This window comes from Fusarium poae, chromosome 3, assembly GCF_019609905.1.
Source record: "Fusarium poae strain DAOMC 252244 chromosome 3, whole genome shotgun sequence".
Taxonomy (NCBI): domain Eukaryota; kingdom Fungi; phylum Ascomycota; class Sordariomycetes; order Hypocreales; family Nectriaceae; genus Fusarium; species Fusarium poae.
The window spans coordinates 6,463,797-6,481,732 of NC_058401.1; the positions used below are offsets into that span (position 1 = coordinate 6,463,797).

The 17,936-nt window shown below is 48.2% G+C and overlaps 8 protein-coding genes across 8 annotated transcripts; 4 read left to right on the forward strand and 4 right to left on the reverse strand.

Annotated features, from left to right (window-relative positions):
* Positions 1-714: 714 nt before the first annotated feature.
* FPOAC1_009553 (uncharacterized protein) lies at positions 715-2,289 on the forward strand (the record flags this gene model as incomplete). Its single annotated transcript, XM_044853978.1, has 1 exon — positions 715-2,289. One exon carries the CDS (start codon positions 715-717, stop codon positions 2,287-2,289), a length of 1,575 nt encoding a protein of 524 aa, XP_044706648.1.
* An 878-nt stretch (positions 2,290-3,167) lies between these two features.
* FPOAC1_009554 (uncharacterized protein) lies at positions 3,168-3,401 on the forward strand (the record flags this gene model as incomplete). Its single annotated transcript, XM_044853979.1, has 2 exons — positions 3,168-3,233; positions 3,294-3,401. The coding sequence occupies 2 exons, from the start codon at positions 3,168-3,170 to the stop codon at positions 3,399-3,401; spliced, it is 174 nt and encodes a 57-aa protein (XP_044706649.1).
* A 628-nt stretch (positions 3,402-4,029) lies between these two features.
* On the reverse strand, positions 4,030-5,344 carry FPOAC1_009555 (uncharacterized protein; the record flags this gene model as incomplete). The annotated part of the gene is made up of 4 exons (XM_044853980.1): positions 4,030-4,253; positions 4,307-4,459; positions 4,514-4,915; positions 4,975-5,344. The coding sequence occupies 4 exons, from the start codon at positions 5,342-5,344 to the stop codon at positions 4,030-4,032; spliced, it is 1,149 nt and encodes a 382-aa protein (XP_044706650.1).
* A 1,760-nt stretch (positions 5,345-7,104) lies between these two features.
* FPOAC1_009556 (uncharacterized protein) lies at positions 7,105-8,228 on the reverse strand (the record flags this gene model as incomplete). Its single annotated transcript, XM_044853981.1, has 2 exons — positions 7,105-7,552; positions 7,603-8,228. The coding sequence occupies 2 exons, from the start codon at positions 8,226-8,228 to the stop codon at positions 7,105-7,107; spliced, it is 1,074 nt and encodes a 357-aa protein (XP_044706651.1).
* Positions 8,229-10,294: 2,066 nt separating this feature from the next.
* On the forward strand, positions 10,295-12,020 carry FPOAC1_009557 (uncharacterized protein; the record flags this gene model as incomplete). Its single annotated transcript, XM_044853982.1, has 6 exons — positions 10,295-10,516; positions 10,570-10,599; positions 11,370-11,534; positions 11,581-11,654; positions 11,702-11,966; positions 12,018-12,020. 6 exons carry the CDS (start codon positions 10,295-10,297, stop codon positions 12,018-12,020), a joined length of 759 nt encoding a protein of 252 aa, XP_044706652.1.
* Positions 12,021-12,578: 558 nt separating this feature from the next.
* Positions 12,579-13,456, reverse strand: FPOAC1_009558 (uncharacterized protein; the record flags this gene model as incomplete). The annotated part of the gene is made up of 3 exons (XM_044853983.1): positions 12,579-12,823; positions 12,877-13,269; positions 13,432-13,456. 3 exons carry the CDS (start codon positions 13,454-13,456, stop codon positions 12,579-12,581), a joined length of 663 nt encoding a protein of 220 aa, XP_044706653.1.
* A 1,236-nt stretch (positions 13,457-14,692) lies between these two features.
* Positions 14,693-15,440, forward strand: FPOAC1_009559 (uncharacterized protein; the record flags this gene model as incomplete). The annotated part of the gene is made up of 2 exons (XM_044853984.1): positions 14,693-14,740; positions 14,802-15,440. 2 exons carry the CDS (start codon positions 14,693-14,695, stop codon positions 15,438-15,440), a joined length of 687 nt encoding a protein of 228 aa, XP_044706654.1.
* Positions 15,441-16,876: 1,436 nt separating this feature from the next.
* FPOAC1_009560 (uncharacterized protein) lies at positions 16,877-17,168 on the reverse strand (the record flags this gene model as incomplete). The annotated part of the gene is made up of 2 exons (XM_044853985.1): positions 16,877-16,964; positions 17,050-17,168. 2 exons carry the CDS (start codon positions 17,166-17,168, stop codon positions 16,877-16,879), a joined length of 207 nt encoding a protein of 68 aa, XP_044706655.1.
* Positions 17,169-17,936: the final 768 nt, after the last annotated feature.

The following is a 17,936-nucleotide window of genomic DNA, read 5'->3' on the forward strand; positions in this document are numbered from 1 at the left end:
TTAACCTGTGGATTAGGAACTGGGTACGGATGATTTGGCGAGCATTCAACATTTGCATATACCCTCCCGATTGGGAGCAGATGAAGGTCTTAAAATCAACAAATTGACCTATTTTTCATGATGATGAATATTTTTTCCTCTATAATGTATAAAGTGACTGTGATTGTGACTGTAACTGGACTGCCTGGATCTTGAAAAGATGAAATAAACTTGTGATGCGTTGTCATATGGACATGCTGCTTGTACAAGGTCACGTGTTTACGCGTACATCCCGTCCCCACGTTACAACGCGCTTATTGCTACCTACCTATCTTTGTCCTTTTTTTGTGAACGACAACAGTTGTCAACTACTTTCACTAATACACTTAGGACTTGTACTTCACGCATGTGACCACTTGACGCGATGCGTCACTGTGTTAAAAAATGCCTCCGATTATAATTCTTGATTCTGACGACGACGACGACGAAGATGATATTGGCTACTCTCTACCTCCTAACGTGCAGACTTCACACTTGCCTGTGTCTGCTGAAGCCGAAGCCGAAGCCGAAGCCGAAAGTACATGTGGTTCCTTTGGGCGTGTAAGCCGTGCGACAACATCAACAGATCCTTCATTTTTTCAGAATATTTATAACGAGCAAAATGATGCAGCTCGAGGATATGTTCCACATCTGACGGACGGGTCACATGACCAGCATCAACATTCAAGTTCTGATATGACTGCGCCAACCCCTTTCAAGCGCACTGTGACGGGACTAGTTGAAACATCTTCCTCTTCTACACGGGATCAAAGTAACACACGGGGGCATAGAATGGCTGCTGGAAATGGTCCTGATGGATGGACTCAGGCCTCGACGCCAGGCAGGCGAAAGGCACCCACGGCTGTTATGGACGATATGTGGGATGTACCGAGTTCGCCTGACGACCGTCCTGTCAAACCAAAGATAAAAATCAAGGTAAAGCGCTCAGTGGCTCAGTCAGATTCCACATCAGACTCTCAGCGCGCCAAAGAGTCAGGTAGAATGGCAAAAACCCCCGACTCCAAATCTGAGCGGCCAGGCGATTCACCTTCAAGCAAGAGGAAGAGAAGGAAGGTTGACTATCCAGAACCTTCCTTCCAAGGTTCTAATGATGTCGATCTAATATCGATGCCGTTTAATCACGATCATGAGGGTGAAGATCATGGTCAATCACCACCAACCCCCAGTATGCTTCCACCAACGATGCCAGTCAACGAAGACATTTCTTTTTTTATCGCCCCTAATCCCTTGACTGATACGCAGAGGATGGAGTACGAAAGCATGCAATTACCGTCGAGTGACAGCCCGCCGCAGCTACCTTTTGTGCGGCAATTCAATATCCAGAATATAGCTTCAAGCAGCGAAGCCACGAATGTCAACACACCCAGGAGTAATACAACTTATCTCATGAGTACTGCTCCTCCTCCTCCGGCTTCGCTGGATCCGCCACGAACAACAATTGGTCAAGCCACTGGCAACCGATGGGATTCATCGCCTGACGTCATAGCGGCTATTGATTCGCCTCCCCCCCAAAAGACATCCAGGCTGCAAGAGCAATCAACAAGAGATGACGCACCTGAGCCCATAGACAACGAATTTGTGGAGTTGCACCAAGCTGATCCTGAACAAACTGAACTGCCAATCATACGAGAAGCTACGACTGACAGCTACGAGTCTGAAAAAATGGCCAAACCAACAAAGGCCAAGAAATCAAGAGGAAGACCAAAGAAGAAAGCAGCAGCAGAACCAGATATAACTTTGGCAGATTCACTACTAGCCCCACCAGAGGCCATCGAGTCTGTAACAAAACCCAAAAAGAAGCGCGGCAGGCCACGGAAATCCGATGCTCAAGAGGAGAGTCTTGAACTTGACCAGTCATTATCAACCAACGATGCTTCATTATCTGAGGATGCTGTGCAACCAGAAAAGAGGGCCAAGATAGATATCGAGGAGACTGAAACCAGAGATGAACTCGCGGAAGATGATGAGGCCCAAGTTTCGCCCGAAAATAAGGGCCCAGAGAGTCCTGCATTGGAGAAACCCGAACCTAATCTTTCCACGCGGTCCGTATCCAGTATTGACGATGGAATGGCGTCCAAAAATTCAGATACTCCTCGCACAGCAAAGCAGAAGGAAAACCCAACAATCAGCAGCAGAAGCTCAACACCTTCAAAGGGATTGTCGTCAATCATCAACAAGCCTGTTTACCGTGTTGGGTTGAGTAAAAAGTCGAGGATTGCGCCTTTGTTGAAGTGTTTGCGTAAGGAGTGACGACTTTCGGTGTTTTGATTTGGCAAGAGTTCGATGGAAACATTTTGGCTTGGCATCACTTTGTCGTTTGCGATTTGTGGCTTTCAAGGCCTGGATGAGTAGTGCTATCAGCCGTTTCCGTGTAATACGGGTTATGCGTGTGTGACGAGTCTGACACAGCTCACATCTTGTCTTGTGAAGCGTCTGCTTATGGAGTTGGGGGCAAAGGCGGTCTCAATGATCTATATCAGCACGGCGTTCTGGTAATGGAATCAGGGGGGTGTTATAGGTATGGACTGCTATCACCGTGAATAGAAGAACTGCTTCTATTTGCAATAGAGGTCCCGGGCGCTTGCCACTTTGGCCAACATCTGTTTGATAATATTTTGCTTTACCCATGCTTGAACAATCTATATGCTCGTACTCTGACTTCACCTCCCTCTCCAAACTTCCGATATCATGCATTGACTCTTCATTTCCGTAATGCCATTGGAGTAACCGATCGGTGAATCTGCAACCAGGCTGCCTGTTGCTCTGATCTTTCCGTATCAGGTACGTTTTCTGCAGCATGGCGTCTTCTCATGCTTTGCGTGACTGGGCGATTGCTTCTAAACGGGAACAAGCAGACACATATATTGCATTACACGGACAGCAATACCTTCATCGGAAGAAACAGTCCGAAGCAATATGCATCAGTCAAGATCGGGCTGTTCATTCTCTGGAATATGCCCTCTGGAAAGGCATAAATACCCCTCTGACCTCCGACTCTGAATCTCTTTTCTTCTTTTAATCATCCTCAACTCTACACACTCAACTCAACTGCACTTCACTACACATCATCATACCCAACTCATCAATACAAACCTTCATCTCAATCTCAAACTACGAATCACTTCGCAATGTCTGACCAACCCAACAAGACTCAGTGGACCGACGATGCCAAGTCTCGCATCATGAGCTCCGAGGTAAGACTCCTCCCTGTACACCCTTGCATCGTATGAGCAGCTTCACTGACAATTTGGCAGGCCAAGTCTGGCAACGATGCCAAGTTCTCCAAGCATGCTCAGAGCGAGACTGACAAGAACCCTGCCAACAAGACTCAGAGCAACAACCAGGGCCAGCAGAAGAAGTAAGAGGCTCGACATGGACAGAAACTGTGTGAACCAGTGATGGAACGGTTTCTTGGGGGTAGCAACGAAAGGGAGTGGTCTGTGTTCTTGAAGAATAGATAGCCTACGGAGGATACTTGGACTCCTCGACAACAGCATTTTCAAGGGCCAGCTTGATCAATCATAACACACCTTAGATCCCGTACCTCTCTCATGATATGCCTTGTGAAACTTATGAACGAGTGTTGCTACAATTGTGCCGCTGTCACGGTCTGTTTCAACTTCTAAATCCTTGTGTGATCTAGGACACATGTACCTAGCGAGTTACTGAACACTTCACACATGGCAGCCTGGGTAGACGGCCGTAAAGATATATACTTTTATTTTAGGGACTATAACATGCTGTGCCCCTGTTTCTCTCTTCCGTTTCAGGTAGGTATTCATCCACTTCATCCACTGCCCAGCTATCAAATGTGTAAGCTATGTTAACAAAATCCCAAGAACGCCCTGTTCATAATGCATGCATGCCCTATGCCTTCGTCTCGTAGTTGGCCACCATCCAAAATCGCCTTACTCTTTCCTGATTATCGCTTAGCTTTCGCATGTTCCTGATTCTTGTTCTTCCCAATAAATGTCATTGAGACGGCTGTTCTCAACTTCGATTTTCTTCGTCCATCTGGTTTATATGCTTCTTTACAAACTCGAATGACGAGAAGAAGATGGCATTCACGACACAGGAGCGGCCCATTGACACGCCCAGACCGCGATACATGTGACGTTTAAAGAACTCAATTTTCGGGGCGGGCTCGACCTTTTCGCCCTTTGAATAGAGCAGGGAATTTCGCTGGTAGATGCTCTTGGCAGAATCGATGGGATCTGCACTCGTTAATCAAATGGTTTGTTGGCGCGCAAGACGTTACTAAACTTACAAATCATCGCCCAAGAAACTAAGCCACACATGCCTCCAGCAGCGACAACGGCCACCTTGTTGCTGTTAGGGTGATCGCCAGCCAAGGTGTTTCCGATTTGTTTTCCACTTTCATATACCATGAAGTAGATAGATGTGCCCAAGGTGTCGCGAACTACAAGTTTTGTTAGTATGTGTGAGAAACCAACCACCCGTGAGAACTACGTACGAAGATGAAGTCTGAGACCAGTATATAACCCAAAAATGCCCCGATGTTTGATGATGTTGGCCATTGTCCGCAATGTACCCTTGTTCTGATAGCTAGCTGCCACGGCGTGACTACCTTTGCTAGCCGCACGCTCAGCAAGTAGAACAGAAACCTGCGCACTGAGTTTGGTGAGCTCGAAAGGACAGGCGAGAAATGTTATGACAGAGCCAGCCGTTGCGCCAGCTGCGCCAAAGCATGCGACAGAGTAGAGATTTGGGTATGTGCCATGTCGATTAACATGACCAATGATATCGAAGCCGAAATTTCTTTTCACCCAGGCCGAGTATGAGTATTTGGCACGTTGGTAGATCGAAAAAGAGACGGTGCGAACAAGCGTGATGCTTGCCATCGGGGCTGTGACGCCTGCGATGCTGAATTAGCCACTTTGTGTCAAGAAACCTTGTCAATTAGTCGCGGCATACCTCGAAAGAAGCCACCAAGCTTCTCAGCATGATAGGTTTGGCGAACACAGTCGAGAAATCCATTGTAGTGGTAGGTTTGCATGCGCGTCTTGACGCTGTCGAGCGGGAAAGCGGCGAGGGTGGAGAACACACTGGAAGAGCTGGCGGCGATTTCGGTTCGATATCGTTTAATAAAGCGGTTGGAAGGGTTATTTTGCGCTGCAGTAACGGCAGCGCCTGTCGCAGTTAAAACCGTTGTCTCGCCATCGCGTCGTCCTCCAGCGCCGGTAGACATGCTGATGGCAGAAGTTGTAGCTGGAGCAGACAGTGACGACAATTGCGATTGATGGCCTGTGACATCTTGGTGAACCAATTTGGCTCCAGTAGTCATTGCTTCCTCCCTCTCCCTAGGAAAGAGAGTGATTGGGGCTCAGACCGGAGCACCGAGCGAGTATCGGTTTGTGAGGTCCGTATGTGGGATGTTTTGTATGACCAAGGTTAGAGCTTTATCTAGAGGCGCGGTCGAAACACGGCCTTTCGCGGACAGCCGCAGGGTCCATTCAGACTTGAGGCACCGAACAGTTGAGTGCAGAGGTAATTAGACCCAGATCGGAGGTCGGGAGGCGGAACGGCGGGCGAGATATCGGTAGGTATCGGTGGGTATCGGTGGTGTGCGGCTCGTTTTGTCTCTGCACGGGCTCGGGCATCCGGGTGCCCTCGGCAGCAATAATGCTATAGATCGCAACCTTTTATCCAGCAAGAATTCAATCAATGGGGGAAGTGATTAGATGGATGGAAAGATGAAGGAAGGGTTAAGGTCTGTGACCAAGGGTGGAGTATTGCGCATAGCACTTTATGTAAAGTTGCCTGCTGCTCCGAAACAATTGGTGCAGTAGATCTTGAGGTACGGCAGGCGGGGGGAGAGAACGGGTCATACCTCCCGGTTTTTGGTTGCTCTTTTTTTCGGTGTCGGTGTCAAACTTCCAAACCACCTGCAACCCAAAACTTGGGACCGCGGGGCTTGACCGAGCATCCATCCATTCCAAAGATAGGATCCCCCAGAGACTTTCAACTTTGATCTCCTATAGTAGGCTTTTGTTATATTCATTTTCAACAAACGACTAGATATTAATTGCATCTTCGTCGTTGCTCCACTATGAGCTGCATTAACTGCCGATGGCTGTCTCATACATCACATGTTTTCAAAAGAGCTACCTACTGTTTCGTTGCAGTACCAATGTCAAGTTGTTTTATTAACTACCTAGGTATCTGATGTCTATTTACACCTAAAATTAGTTTTAATTCCTCAACATCGTTAATAAACAGCTTATCCTAGACAGATGCCATCCCATACTGCGTGCGATTCACCTCGCCAAAAGTCGTATGTGAAAACATCTGGGACCATTTATTGTACCTGACACCCCAGGTTATTAAACGGACTTCAATGTCCGGATAAGTGCATCTTGACTAGATCCAATGATAGTCATCAGAAATACTCTCACCCCGCATTCACATCACAAACAACACAGGAATTGGGGTTGGACAAACGCCTTTACCTCAGAATCAAAAGACCTCTTACCCGTCCCATAGTTGCATTTTGCGGGCGACAAACCCTCCATTAGGGCCTCGAAACTCCCATGATCGACAGTTGACTATGCATTGAGCCGTCTAATTCCAGCCAACATACAGCCCCCATTATTTATCAAACATGGAAGCGGTAGCTGACTCGGTCGGTTCTTGCTCCATGCGCCTCACGGGCGCATTTCTCTCAAGTAGTGTCGAAGATCACACATGTAGGATATTACCCAGGCCGCTTTCTGTATGAACACAGCTGCGACTTGTATTTCAAACAGGGCTTGGACCATCATCTGCCAGCTCGCATGATGTTGTACTGATACTGTAATGTATTCTACTCGGATGAAAGACGTCATCCATCCTCTAACGAGGATTGACAAGATGACGAGATCGCCATGGTAGACCTGCTCACGTCTCTCACTCGCGAATTCACTGATGTGAGGTCTGCAGCAGGGCTCGGCTTGCCTCTGGATGGTCCGTTCCCCGGCGAGCTCAACAGGACAAAGAGAGCTCGACGAAATCGCAGATCCTAGGTCTTCTAGACTACATGTGCCATACGCCATTGTATCTTTTGACTCAAGAGCCGGTAGCCTCCTCAGCTGGCGTATCTTCCGCCGGTGTCGCCTGACCTGTAGTGCCATCGTTGGGAGTGGCATAGCTTCCCATGAGGCGTTCCTCCTCCTTCCTTGAACGAATAACCTCTGTTTCCTGACGAAGCTTTTGCAGGTTCCAGACATCGTCGTCATCTTCGTCTTCGGACTCGTCGTCGCCCCTCCATTTTCCGCTCTCAAACATAGCACGACCGGTGTTCTCCTTAGCACTGCGTGCCTGTTCCTCAGCGGCCTTCTTGTCAAGTCGATCCTTCTTCCACTTGGCGAAAGACTCAGGCGTCACAGGCGTCAGAGTTCCTGTTAATTTGTGTCGTTCAGATTCCAAGAAATCCTCCAGTGTCAGAGTCTTGAGCGGTGACTTATCCATGAGCGCTTTCTCTGCTGCTCTCTGTTCCTTGGTCTTGAGAACAAATCTACGTTGTTGTTAGTGAATATTGCAAACGCATTGAAAGACAACACATACCCAGGTGGAAGAGCGTGCTTGTACTTGCACTTATCTCCTCCGTTGGGGCAGATCCAGAACCAACCATACTTGCCATCCTCAATGGCCTCGATGAAGAATTTGCATACTTTGTCGGTGGTGGTCTGCTGGTTGCCCTTCTTTGACAAGACAACGCTTCGGAGCTTGTCTTCGTCCCAATCTGCTGAAGTCTCGGCCTTTTTGTTTTCTTCTTCGTCTCCTCGTTGATCTGTGTACAGGTTCTTCTTCTCTGTCTTGCGCTCTACGGAAAGGTCATGCGCGAACTTGCACTTCTTGCCCTTTTCACAGTTGCCTTTCTTGTAGAAGATGCACACAACCGTCTTGGGATCGACTCCGAAAGGCACCTTCTGGATCTGAGCTGGCTTGTTGATCATGGCCTCCATATCCCTCTTGGCATCCTCAGCCGCCTTCTTCTCACGCTCTCGGGCCGCCTTCTCGGCTTGCTTCTTCTTTTCTTCGGCTGTACCACCATTCTTAAGGTTTGCCTGCATACGCCCGATTTCCCTCTGTGCAGCACCACCCTTCTTATTCTTCATACCAAAAGTTCGGTCCTCGACCGTCTTGGTCGCCTTCTTAGGCTGAGGTTCTTTACCCTTCTTAGGAGCCATGATGGGCAGTCGCTGGCGGGGTAATCGGGAGACAAAAAGAAAATTCGATGGTATTTGAACGTTCGAACCGGTCGATGAGGCTTCCTGCGGTTGTATATACCGGCAGTTTCGTTCTGGTGATGGTATGAGGCAAAGCCACCAAGTCTGGGTTGAAAAAAAGACGGATGTCCAAGATTGCTGATAGTTGGTGGGCTGGGCTGCCTTGGTGGAGGATGAAGTCACAGGTTGGTCACGTGCTAGGCTTAAGACTTTTCTTAATGTCCATATACTGGCCAATTGTTCGCAGTAGATCCATGCACTCTTTTTTATTTAAGTTCTGTTGAGTAGGTACATGAGAATACGTCGTTAAATCCAATCCACACTTATCTCTAGAATGGTTTCCTGTAACTGCAAACCATTTTACATCAATTGCGTAGGGCTTGGCCAAAGGATCTGAAAGCATTCATCATACCTACCTGGTACAGTGGGGGATAGTGAATCTTTCAACTGCGGGCCACGCTAAGAAATAATCCCAGTAACAGTGTACGTACCTCCACCACGAACGGGACAGTTAGAGCTCCATCTGGCCAGTTGAAGCTCACTCTCCATAGCATCTACAGCATCGTGGACCGTACACTCTTATACTATCAAAGATCACCCATTAAATCACGGGACTTTTTTCTACTGCACGCAATAGTCTAATTCGAGTTGAATTCACTGTAAGTATTCACACACGACGTGGCCTCTTGCGCATGGGCAAGCACTAACCGTGGATTCGCAGCTTCCCAGACCTACCTCGATCGACTTACTACTCGTCTCAACCGCGACCATGATTACCGACGGCCAACTCTATCAACTAGCCATCTTCTTCGGCGTCGCGGCAATGCTTCTTATTCTCGTCTACCATTTCCTCGAGGTCAACGCTCCGAAAAGCACAGTTGCAAGTGGAAAGGAGGGGGGTTCAAAGTCGCTATGATCGCGCATTCGCGACGACTGTTCATTCTATAATTTCACGAATGGGGATATCCAATTTGCAGAAAAGTACCGCTCGGCGTTTAGGAGAACTCTTCGAAAGATCGAACAACGTACCCACAACAGAGAGCTTGGGCTCGACATGACCAGATCAGGGGCCGTATAGAACCATTGTTGGACGGGATTCGATTATATTCAGTTCGGTGTTGAACAATTCCTACCCAATCTCAAAATGCCTACCGTGTACTCCGGACCGGATCTCATACAGTGATGCCAATGGTGACGCACCATAATATCAACATTATGCAGACTAATTCGGCTCGACCTGAGTTATACTTTCCAGGCAGCTTCGCGGAGAAGTTCTTTTGCAAGATTGCTGATCGGAAAGCGAAAGCCTGTAAAATCTTCCCCCTTTTTTGTGCCGAGCTGTTCGGCAATCACAATGTGCTGTTTCGATTAAAGTAAAGCTTGTTTGCAAGCTGTCCCGTTAATGCATTGCCACATCTTTAGTGATTTGGTCCTAGCTACACAGTAGCCTTGTCTCATCCTCTCGGTAACAAAAAACTTAACTCTGAGAGCATGCAGAGTAAATAGCCCAGTCACTGTACGGCTGATTTAACCTGTGCTCAGACTGTTTATTTCTTTTGATGATCCATTACGCTCTAAAGTTTCTGCCACCTTTGAAAACTGTCTTTTAATTGGCCAGGCAGACTCAAATTTGTGGCTGTGGTGGCGCATGTGCCTCGAGCTGAAGGCAATTAGGCAATAGAGCATTGATGCAGGAGGGAGGAGGCAGCACCTACCCCGTTTTCCTTCTGTCGCCTTCCTCCCTGCCTCTAGGTTCCTCCCTCCCTCTTCCTTCATCCCCAAACTTCAACCTTCAACCATCAATCTACACCCACTTTCAAACCCAACCCAAGTAATTCCTTCTTAATCACGGCCGCTTTCATCACTTACGCGCGCCTTTTTTCATCTGAAGTCTATCAGACTTTATTTTTCCAGCTTCCGCAACTACACTCTCTTCGACCAACGCGACTTTCGCGCCATCAACGTCAAGACTTCTCTTCAGTCTTTATTTCAACTTTTCGTCGCACTTTCTTAAATAACACATCACAATGTCTGGCAAGCTCGACCAATCTCTTGACGACATCACCCAGGCCCAGCGCCGTGGTGCTCGCCGTCGTTCCAACCCCCGCCGCTCTGCTGGACGCCCAGCCGCGGCCGCTCCTATTGGTGGTATCCAGAAAAACACCAAGCCCGCACGCGGTTCTGGCGCAAAGCCCGTCCCGGCCAAGGCCGCTCCCAACAAGGACAGCAAGATCATCGTGAGCAATCTGGTAGGTTTTGCACATGATTCTGTATGCATGAATTCTACTAACAGTTTTGGCAGCCTAAGGACGTCTCGGAGCAGCAGATTAAGGTATGTTTCCGCTGTGGCTCTTGAGGCCCTCGGACTTTGTTCGACCTTTTATTCTTCGCCGCTCTCATTTTTTGCCTTCGACGTCGCGTCTGTCCGACTAGTTTGTCGGCTCGGCCTGGAGCTATCGGACGCCTACTCTCCTTCCTCGACTTGGTAAAACCTGGAAACGGTACATTGTCGGAAGTCGAGAACATCCTTGTCGCGCAATGATCTTGAAGGAATCGCCTGGTCAGCGTTCCTCGCATGTGTAGCGTTGATCTTACAGGATGCGGGTTGTCACACCGATGTGCGCATTCCACCAGCCAAAGGACAGCAGGGATTCTTCAGGATGGTGCCATTTGAATCCCGCATCAACTTCAGCAAGCGAGCAGTGAGCACATGCAGCAGATGCCCCTCGAAGATATTCTGAAACGAAGTCATGTTGGCTTGAAGCCAGTTCAAATTGGGAACAAAGGGCTACGCGTTTGTTCGGCCATTCTTTTTGGGTACTACGTGAGCAGTAGTAAAACTTGGGTTGGGTCCCTGAGTAGTGGGCCATTCGGAATGAGAGCCATGTGGGTGTGGTCTCGTATGCTTCGACTGATCTTGATCCTGTGGGGGACAGATCGGGGGTTCAAGCTGTCTCGCTGCTCTGCTTGCTGTTCAACCATCACGACTACCAAATCTTGGCGATGTAAAATTCTCCCGGAACTGGAACGACCAAGGCTCGGAAATGGAACGACGAATTTTGTTCAACCATACACTTCGGAATACTGACGCTTTTCTAATAGGACTATTTCATCCAGTCTGTTGGACCTATCAAGCGAGTAGAGCTTGTCTACGGCCCCAACTCACAAAGTCGCGGTGTCGCCAACGTCACTTTCCACAAGTCCGATGGCGCTAGCAATGCCTTCCAGAAGCTGAATGGTCTTCTTGTCGACAACCGACCAATCAAGGTATGTCACTCATTGCTTTGAACTTCCCAATAACTAACCGAACTAGATTGAGATTGTTGTCGGGGCCGCTCAGGCTGACAAGGTCATTCCTGCCGCCAAGACCCTCGCTGAGCGTACTACGTAAGTTGCTGTATCTTGATACGCGAATACCGCTGACAATTTAATAGCCAGCCCAAGGCCCAGGCCAAGGCTCAGCCCAAGTCCGCTGCTGCTGACAAGCACACCGCTGGTGCGGCCAAGGGAGCGGCCAAGGGAGCTGCCAACAAGAAGCGCCGTGGTCGCAACAGCCGTCCTGCAAAGAAGACTCAAGAGGAACTCGACTCAGAGATGGCTGACTATTTTGTCGCCCCTGCCCCTGAGGCTGTTGGCAACACTGCTGCTCCTGCTGCCGCACCTGCTGCCACTGCCGATGCTGATATGGATGAGATTGCTGTATGTATCTCTCTGTGTTTCAAAGAAAAGCAAAGCTAACCATGACGTCAGTAAACTAAGCAACTGGTAACGATGGTGATGAGGGAGAATTAATAATAAAATACCAAGAATTTGGCTGATGGTTCACTAAGGGTTTGCGATGGTTCGGTTGTTCAGTTTTACTGCTGCATTAGATTAACTTTAGGGAGTTGACGTATCACTTTTCTCCTGTTTTGAATACTTGATGTTATGACTTCACAAATATGTCGAAAAAGTGATGATAAGTTCGTGCTGTATGACCATACAAATCGCCGGTTTGCGAAAAAGTTTGGCTATATCACTCATGGATGAATAGGCCCATCGCATGTAGTATGTCTTTCTGCAAGTCGTAGGCTCATTCATTCATACTCACGCGGCATGTTCTCCACGCATACGTAAGTGAGCAAGTCATAGGCTTAACGGTTTTTTTCATTTTTTTGCTTCCATATCGAAACAGGCAATGCAGTACGAACTACATATCCGAGAAATAAGCCTGCCTTGATGGGCACAACGCCAAAGTTACCCAGCCTGATCCTGTGCTATAGTTCAGAAATGCTCGCCTTTGGCAACGTCAAACAATCATATTTGCTGAATTTAATCCTTCTTATCAGTAGGGGCGGCAGCGGGAGCGGCGTCCTTCTTGTCGTCACCCTCGAGCGCGGGCATGTCGTCGTCGTCGTCACCCTCTTCCTCGTCGAGTTCGCCTTCGGCGCCGGGGAAGCCAGCACCGCCTCCCAGCTTGGAGAAGTCAATGCCGCCGAAGTCACCGCCCATGCCACCCATGCCGCCCATACCGCCCATGCCACCACCCATGCCGCCCATATCAGGCATGCCACCACCTGTTTGAATGTCAGCTTGTTGTTGTTGAGAGTGATTATGTTGTTCAACTTACCCATACCACCGAACTGAGAGAAGTCGTCCTCAGGGGCCTCGTTCTGCTCGTCCTCATCAACCCACTTGTCGAAGTCTGTCTTGAGGAAGTGGACGCGCTTGGAGTCCTTGAGTAGTCTGGGCCAGTACTCGTTCTTGAGCTCCTTCTTCTGTAGCTTTATTTCAACGTTCTTAGAAGTGTGGTTGATCTTGCTCTCTGCGGGGTCGATCTCGCCCCAGAGCTCAAGCTCAACATGGTACTTCTTCTTGAGAGTGGATGAAGTTCCAGTGAAGTTGAGCTTAGTGGGCTGAAGGTCGAGGTTAATGTTGTCCTTGGGCACATCAGGGACGGAGATGGTGAGGTAGATGAAGTTCTTGGAAGCTTCAGATTCGGAAGATCGCTGAGCCCAGAGGACTAGAGAAGAGTTAGCAGGTGAGTCCACATAGATTTTGGATGCGTGCGCAAGATGCGAGCAAGCTTGAAACCACCACGAAAAATGTTGGCGGCGTGAGCGTCAAGACTTGCATCGGGGAGAGGGGAATACGAGGGCGAGGCTAGGGATAAGTAGCGACGTACCTTCGGGGTAAACAGTGTCAGACATTGTTAAGGAAAAGTCTTGGGGGTATCTTGAATATCGTGAAAAGGATGTTTTTCGTGAAGGAGGAAAAAAACAAGAGATAAGAAGAACGACGAAAGATTCAGATGATGCAAGGCGAATGGAGACGAGCTGGTCGAGTTTTTGGTGGGCGGAGCGGAGGAGTTGCAGTTTTAGCTCCTACTGCATTCTGTAGGTCCTTGGTCCCTAGTAGTAGCTACTAATGCTTTGCTGCAGGCAGGCGTGAGGCTTGCACGGTCTGTTGCTGGTCACAGGCGGGATGGTAGAATGTCTAAGAAGAGGAGAGAATGGAGGGGCAATTGATGCGGGGGTACTTAGATTGACGGGCAAGTCTGGCGGCGAGAGAAGTACACTGCTATCGTCTTCGTCAAGGTGCCCACTCTGACGTTTGTCTCTATTCCGCCCCTTGAAAATCACCGGCGCTTCCCCACTGTTAACGGGCTGGAGCTCCTAGAAGGTACTGGAGCTTTGTCACCTTGAATTGGAGATGCGAGATGGTTCCAGATCGGATGGAGCGAATCCTATGGGTTCAATTCTTAATAGTAGGTTTTAATTATAATTTGACCCTCTGTTAACTAGGTATTTAGATTCTAAAACCCCTCATGTAGAAGATTTCGTTCTATGGCAGCCTAAGCCAGGACCTACACGCGGTCGGCATCTTGATGGCGGGGTAACCAGGCGAATGAATATCAGTGCGAGACTCAAATGCTCATAAATTATCTCCGCGGGGCAATAAAAATTGTAGCTAATCTCAATAGCAGAGAGATAGCTTTGCAAACCAAAAAAGCAATAATGAAATGCCCGAAGTCAGACTTCTAAAAAAAGAACAGTCGTAGGCTGCTCCAGGTTTTGTTGGACCCCGAATTGGTGGTGCTTCCACTGAACAAGGCCCCTGTACCTTTTTGCGCTTTTCGGACCAATCAAACCTTGGCTCTGCCCGTCCAACTCAGCCTTGAGGCTTGCACGAGCGAGCCTCACCACCATGACCCAACATCATCTAACAACTAGCTGCGGCTAATTCAACGGCGTTGAGACACTTGTCGTTACAAGATACTTCTGATGGTGTATTTTGAATTCTAGTCTTTGTATATCGACTTTCGCCCCCAGCATACATCCTTACGCGACTCGTCTATTCCGCCATCTGTTCATTTCCACGGTTGCGTCATTGGCTCGGGCATTTCACTTCTTATCTACCACATTTTCGTACATCCAACTGCCATCATGGAAACGTTTAAATCCCTCTTCGCTAAGCCTGATCCTCAGGCTCAGGTACGCACCGCCAGCCCTTCTAGTTCAACATGGCATCACCTGACATAACCGACCATTCTAGATGCGCAAATGCAATGCATTGATGCGGCAAAACATGCGCAAGCTTGATCGCGATATCCAAACCGTTAAGCAAGTCGAAGCAAAGACCAAGAATCTCATTATTCAAGCCGATAAGCGAGGCCAGCGCGATCCCTCTCGTTCCCAACAAGCTCAAAAAGAAGTCCGCGACTTTGCACGTGAGCTCGTTCGCGCTCGCAAGCAATCACAACGTCTGGTCACATCGAAGGCGCAGCTCTCCTCGGTTCAGATGCAGGTCAACGAGGCCTTTGCCGTGCGAAAGATCGAGGGATCCATCCGGGCCAGTGTCGGTATCATGAAGGATGTCAACTCGCTTATCCGCCTACCCGAACTGGCGGGGACCATGCAAGAGCTGAGCGTGGAGTTGATGAAGGCGGGTGTTATCGAGGAGATGGTCGAGGATGTACTTCCCGCTGATGGAGACATGCTCATGGAAGATGAGGAGGCCGAGGGCGAGGTGGAGAAGGTCCTAGGAGAAGTCCTCAAGGACCGCAAGCAACCCAGTCTCCCTGTCGCGCCCGTGCCAGAACCCCAGAAGCCCCAAGAGGAGGAGGAGGAGGAGGAGGATGCAGAGGCTATGATGGATCAGATGCGCAACCGATTAGAGGCGCTTCGCAGTTAGGAACTCTAGTAGTCATGAGACTTAGTTGGTCAGTTACTCTTTGAAGGTGCCAGTTGCTCTTCAACATGGAAGGAGTTGGGGGAGTTTGGCGTATCTGCAGTTTTGCATACATTCGATAGTACAAAGACTTTGAGGCTACAAATCACTGTGAGTTTTATGGTTCTCTCGGTGTAAGATATATAGCCACATTTCACGTTCACATCGAACCTGCCGACATTGGTAGGCCTATTCGTTCTCGACTGGCCGAATATTCAAATGACCAAAGGCTTGGCTTGGCTTCTTGTATCTCACTCTCGTCGTTCTCTTCGGTTTATGGTTAACCTATACTGGTGGTTCACAGAATTCGTTACATATCTTTTGCCAGAGAGCATTCGGTTTGTGTCCATCCCTGTTTACGTCTGTACAAGATGGAATTATTCTTGCGACTGGGTCTATATTTGAATGGAGAACACATTGTTCCGGCTGTGGTCCATGTCACAGCCCTTGACAATGCGAAAGTCTACAAAACATGTTGCTGTGTCTTGCTGTTACGACTGTTCAGGCTCGCCCCATCTCTACGCAATACAAAGAGACGACTCCGGAGAGGCCAGAGTGCTCTATATTCTTCTCACTCTCACTCCGGAATTCGAGATTTTCCATCAGGATTACAACCTCTTTATATTTCTAGTCGAGAAACAAGTGTCGGACTTCACTACCCTGTTCAATCTGCTCATGCTCGAGAGATCTGAAAGTATAGAATATGGTGGATTCACATTTAGTACCTGGTTTACACTCAAGTCTTCCTTAATATAACATGGTCAAGTTTTTGTCACAGCCTGCATTGCTGACACATTCGCCCTAATAAGAGTAAGCTTGACCTGGGTGGTTCTATTTACAAGCGTCTCCAACTTATATATCGTTGGCACCCCATACAGTTGTTAATCAAAGGCGTCCTTTGACTTCGATTCATCATCTTGTTGATATTTGGACTAACTGATAAATTCGGCGTAGTCCAGAGTCCACATGTTATTCCGTAGTTGCAGTTTCTATGTCTTCTCTTCGGTCTATAAATTCTACTATTTAGTAGATGAAAGTCGAAATGTAAGAACAATAGTGGTTTATCAACATTCACATTTCAGTTCTTACTATGTGTCTCCTTCTCTTCTGACCATTCTTGTTCAGCCTGCAATAATCAATTTTAGATGGAATAATATGATTTCCATTTAAAACACCCCAATGGAATTATGGGAATATGCAGAACAATACCAATTCACCACTATTGTGGGAAGTGAGCTTACCCTAAAGCTCAGTGCCCGAAGTAGCTTGCTCAGCCAGCCCAACCTCGACTCACTCAAGTTTACGATACATATCTAAGCAGACAGCGTCTGTTTCGGCCAGGTCGGAGGTACCTCGTTAGAACACGGCGATTCATACCAAAAAAAACAGGTAAATCCATGCTATGTGTTGTTCCGCACATCACATGTCCTCTCAACATTACGGGTCGGGCACACGTAGATGGCCTCACCACCAAACAATTTACCCCGACTATAAAAAGAGCCATTCGGTTAACTGTGGCACCCTATAGTCACGTCACAGAATCAATTAAGAAAAAAATTCTATTATGACTCACTCGAACATGTTGTCAAGGTCGAAGTCAAGGGTAGCTGCAAGGGACAACATCCACTTCTGATAGTCTGCTGTCGTGTACGAACGGGTGAATGCGCGCCAACTATGAGCCAGCCAGCGCATCGTTGATTAATCTCAAGGGCACACCGTACTACAGCTGTACAACTTGAGTACTGAAAAGGTGCCTGCATACATGCAGGCGGATATCAACTAAAATCTGCGAGCAAGAGGATAGTGGTTTCAAAAGGCGGTATGCTGCTAGGTTATATGTATGGTGTTTGAGCCATAGTCGGTGAAGGCCAAGTTTTGAGTGCCTGATACAGTAGAATCTTGAAACATATTGATCGGTGTAGGGTAAAGTCAAGACGCACTACACTGCACTGCACTGCACTGCACTACGCTGCACATGCAGGTAGATAGGCAGGTTGGATCGAAGCCAGCAAGGCTGCAGTCTGCAGTACGGGACAGTCAGTCAAAGCGAGCACACGCATAATTTGGTCTGGTTTGGTTAGTGGGCGTGTTGTTATCTCCCTTTACCCGGCACCGAGTTGCAGTGGGATGGATAGATCTCAACTGACCGCTTCTCGAAACATGATATGGTAGGGTGACAGGCAGCTCAACAAATAAGTCTCCAATACGAGAGGACATATACAGGTTAGACTTGCGGATAAGAAGAAAAGCATCATCAGACAATCATATCAGACAGTTGATCAACAATCAACCGGAAAAGCAAAAAAACTGCCGCGGGGGCACAGACCTACGATAGTCAAAGCAAACACTTTAATTGATCTTGTTCCCCTTATTGTTGATTGCGAGATGAATACAAACAAGGGCAGGGTAGTGCAAAAGCGAGGCGGGAACTAGAGGATCGTCCCTCGTGTACAGAGTATG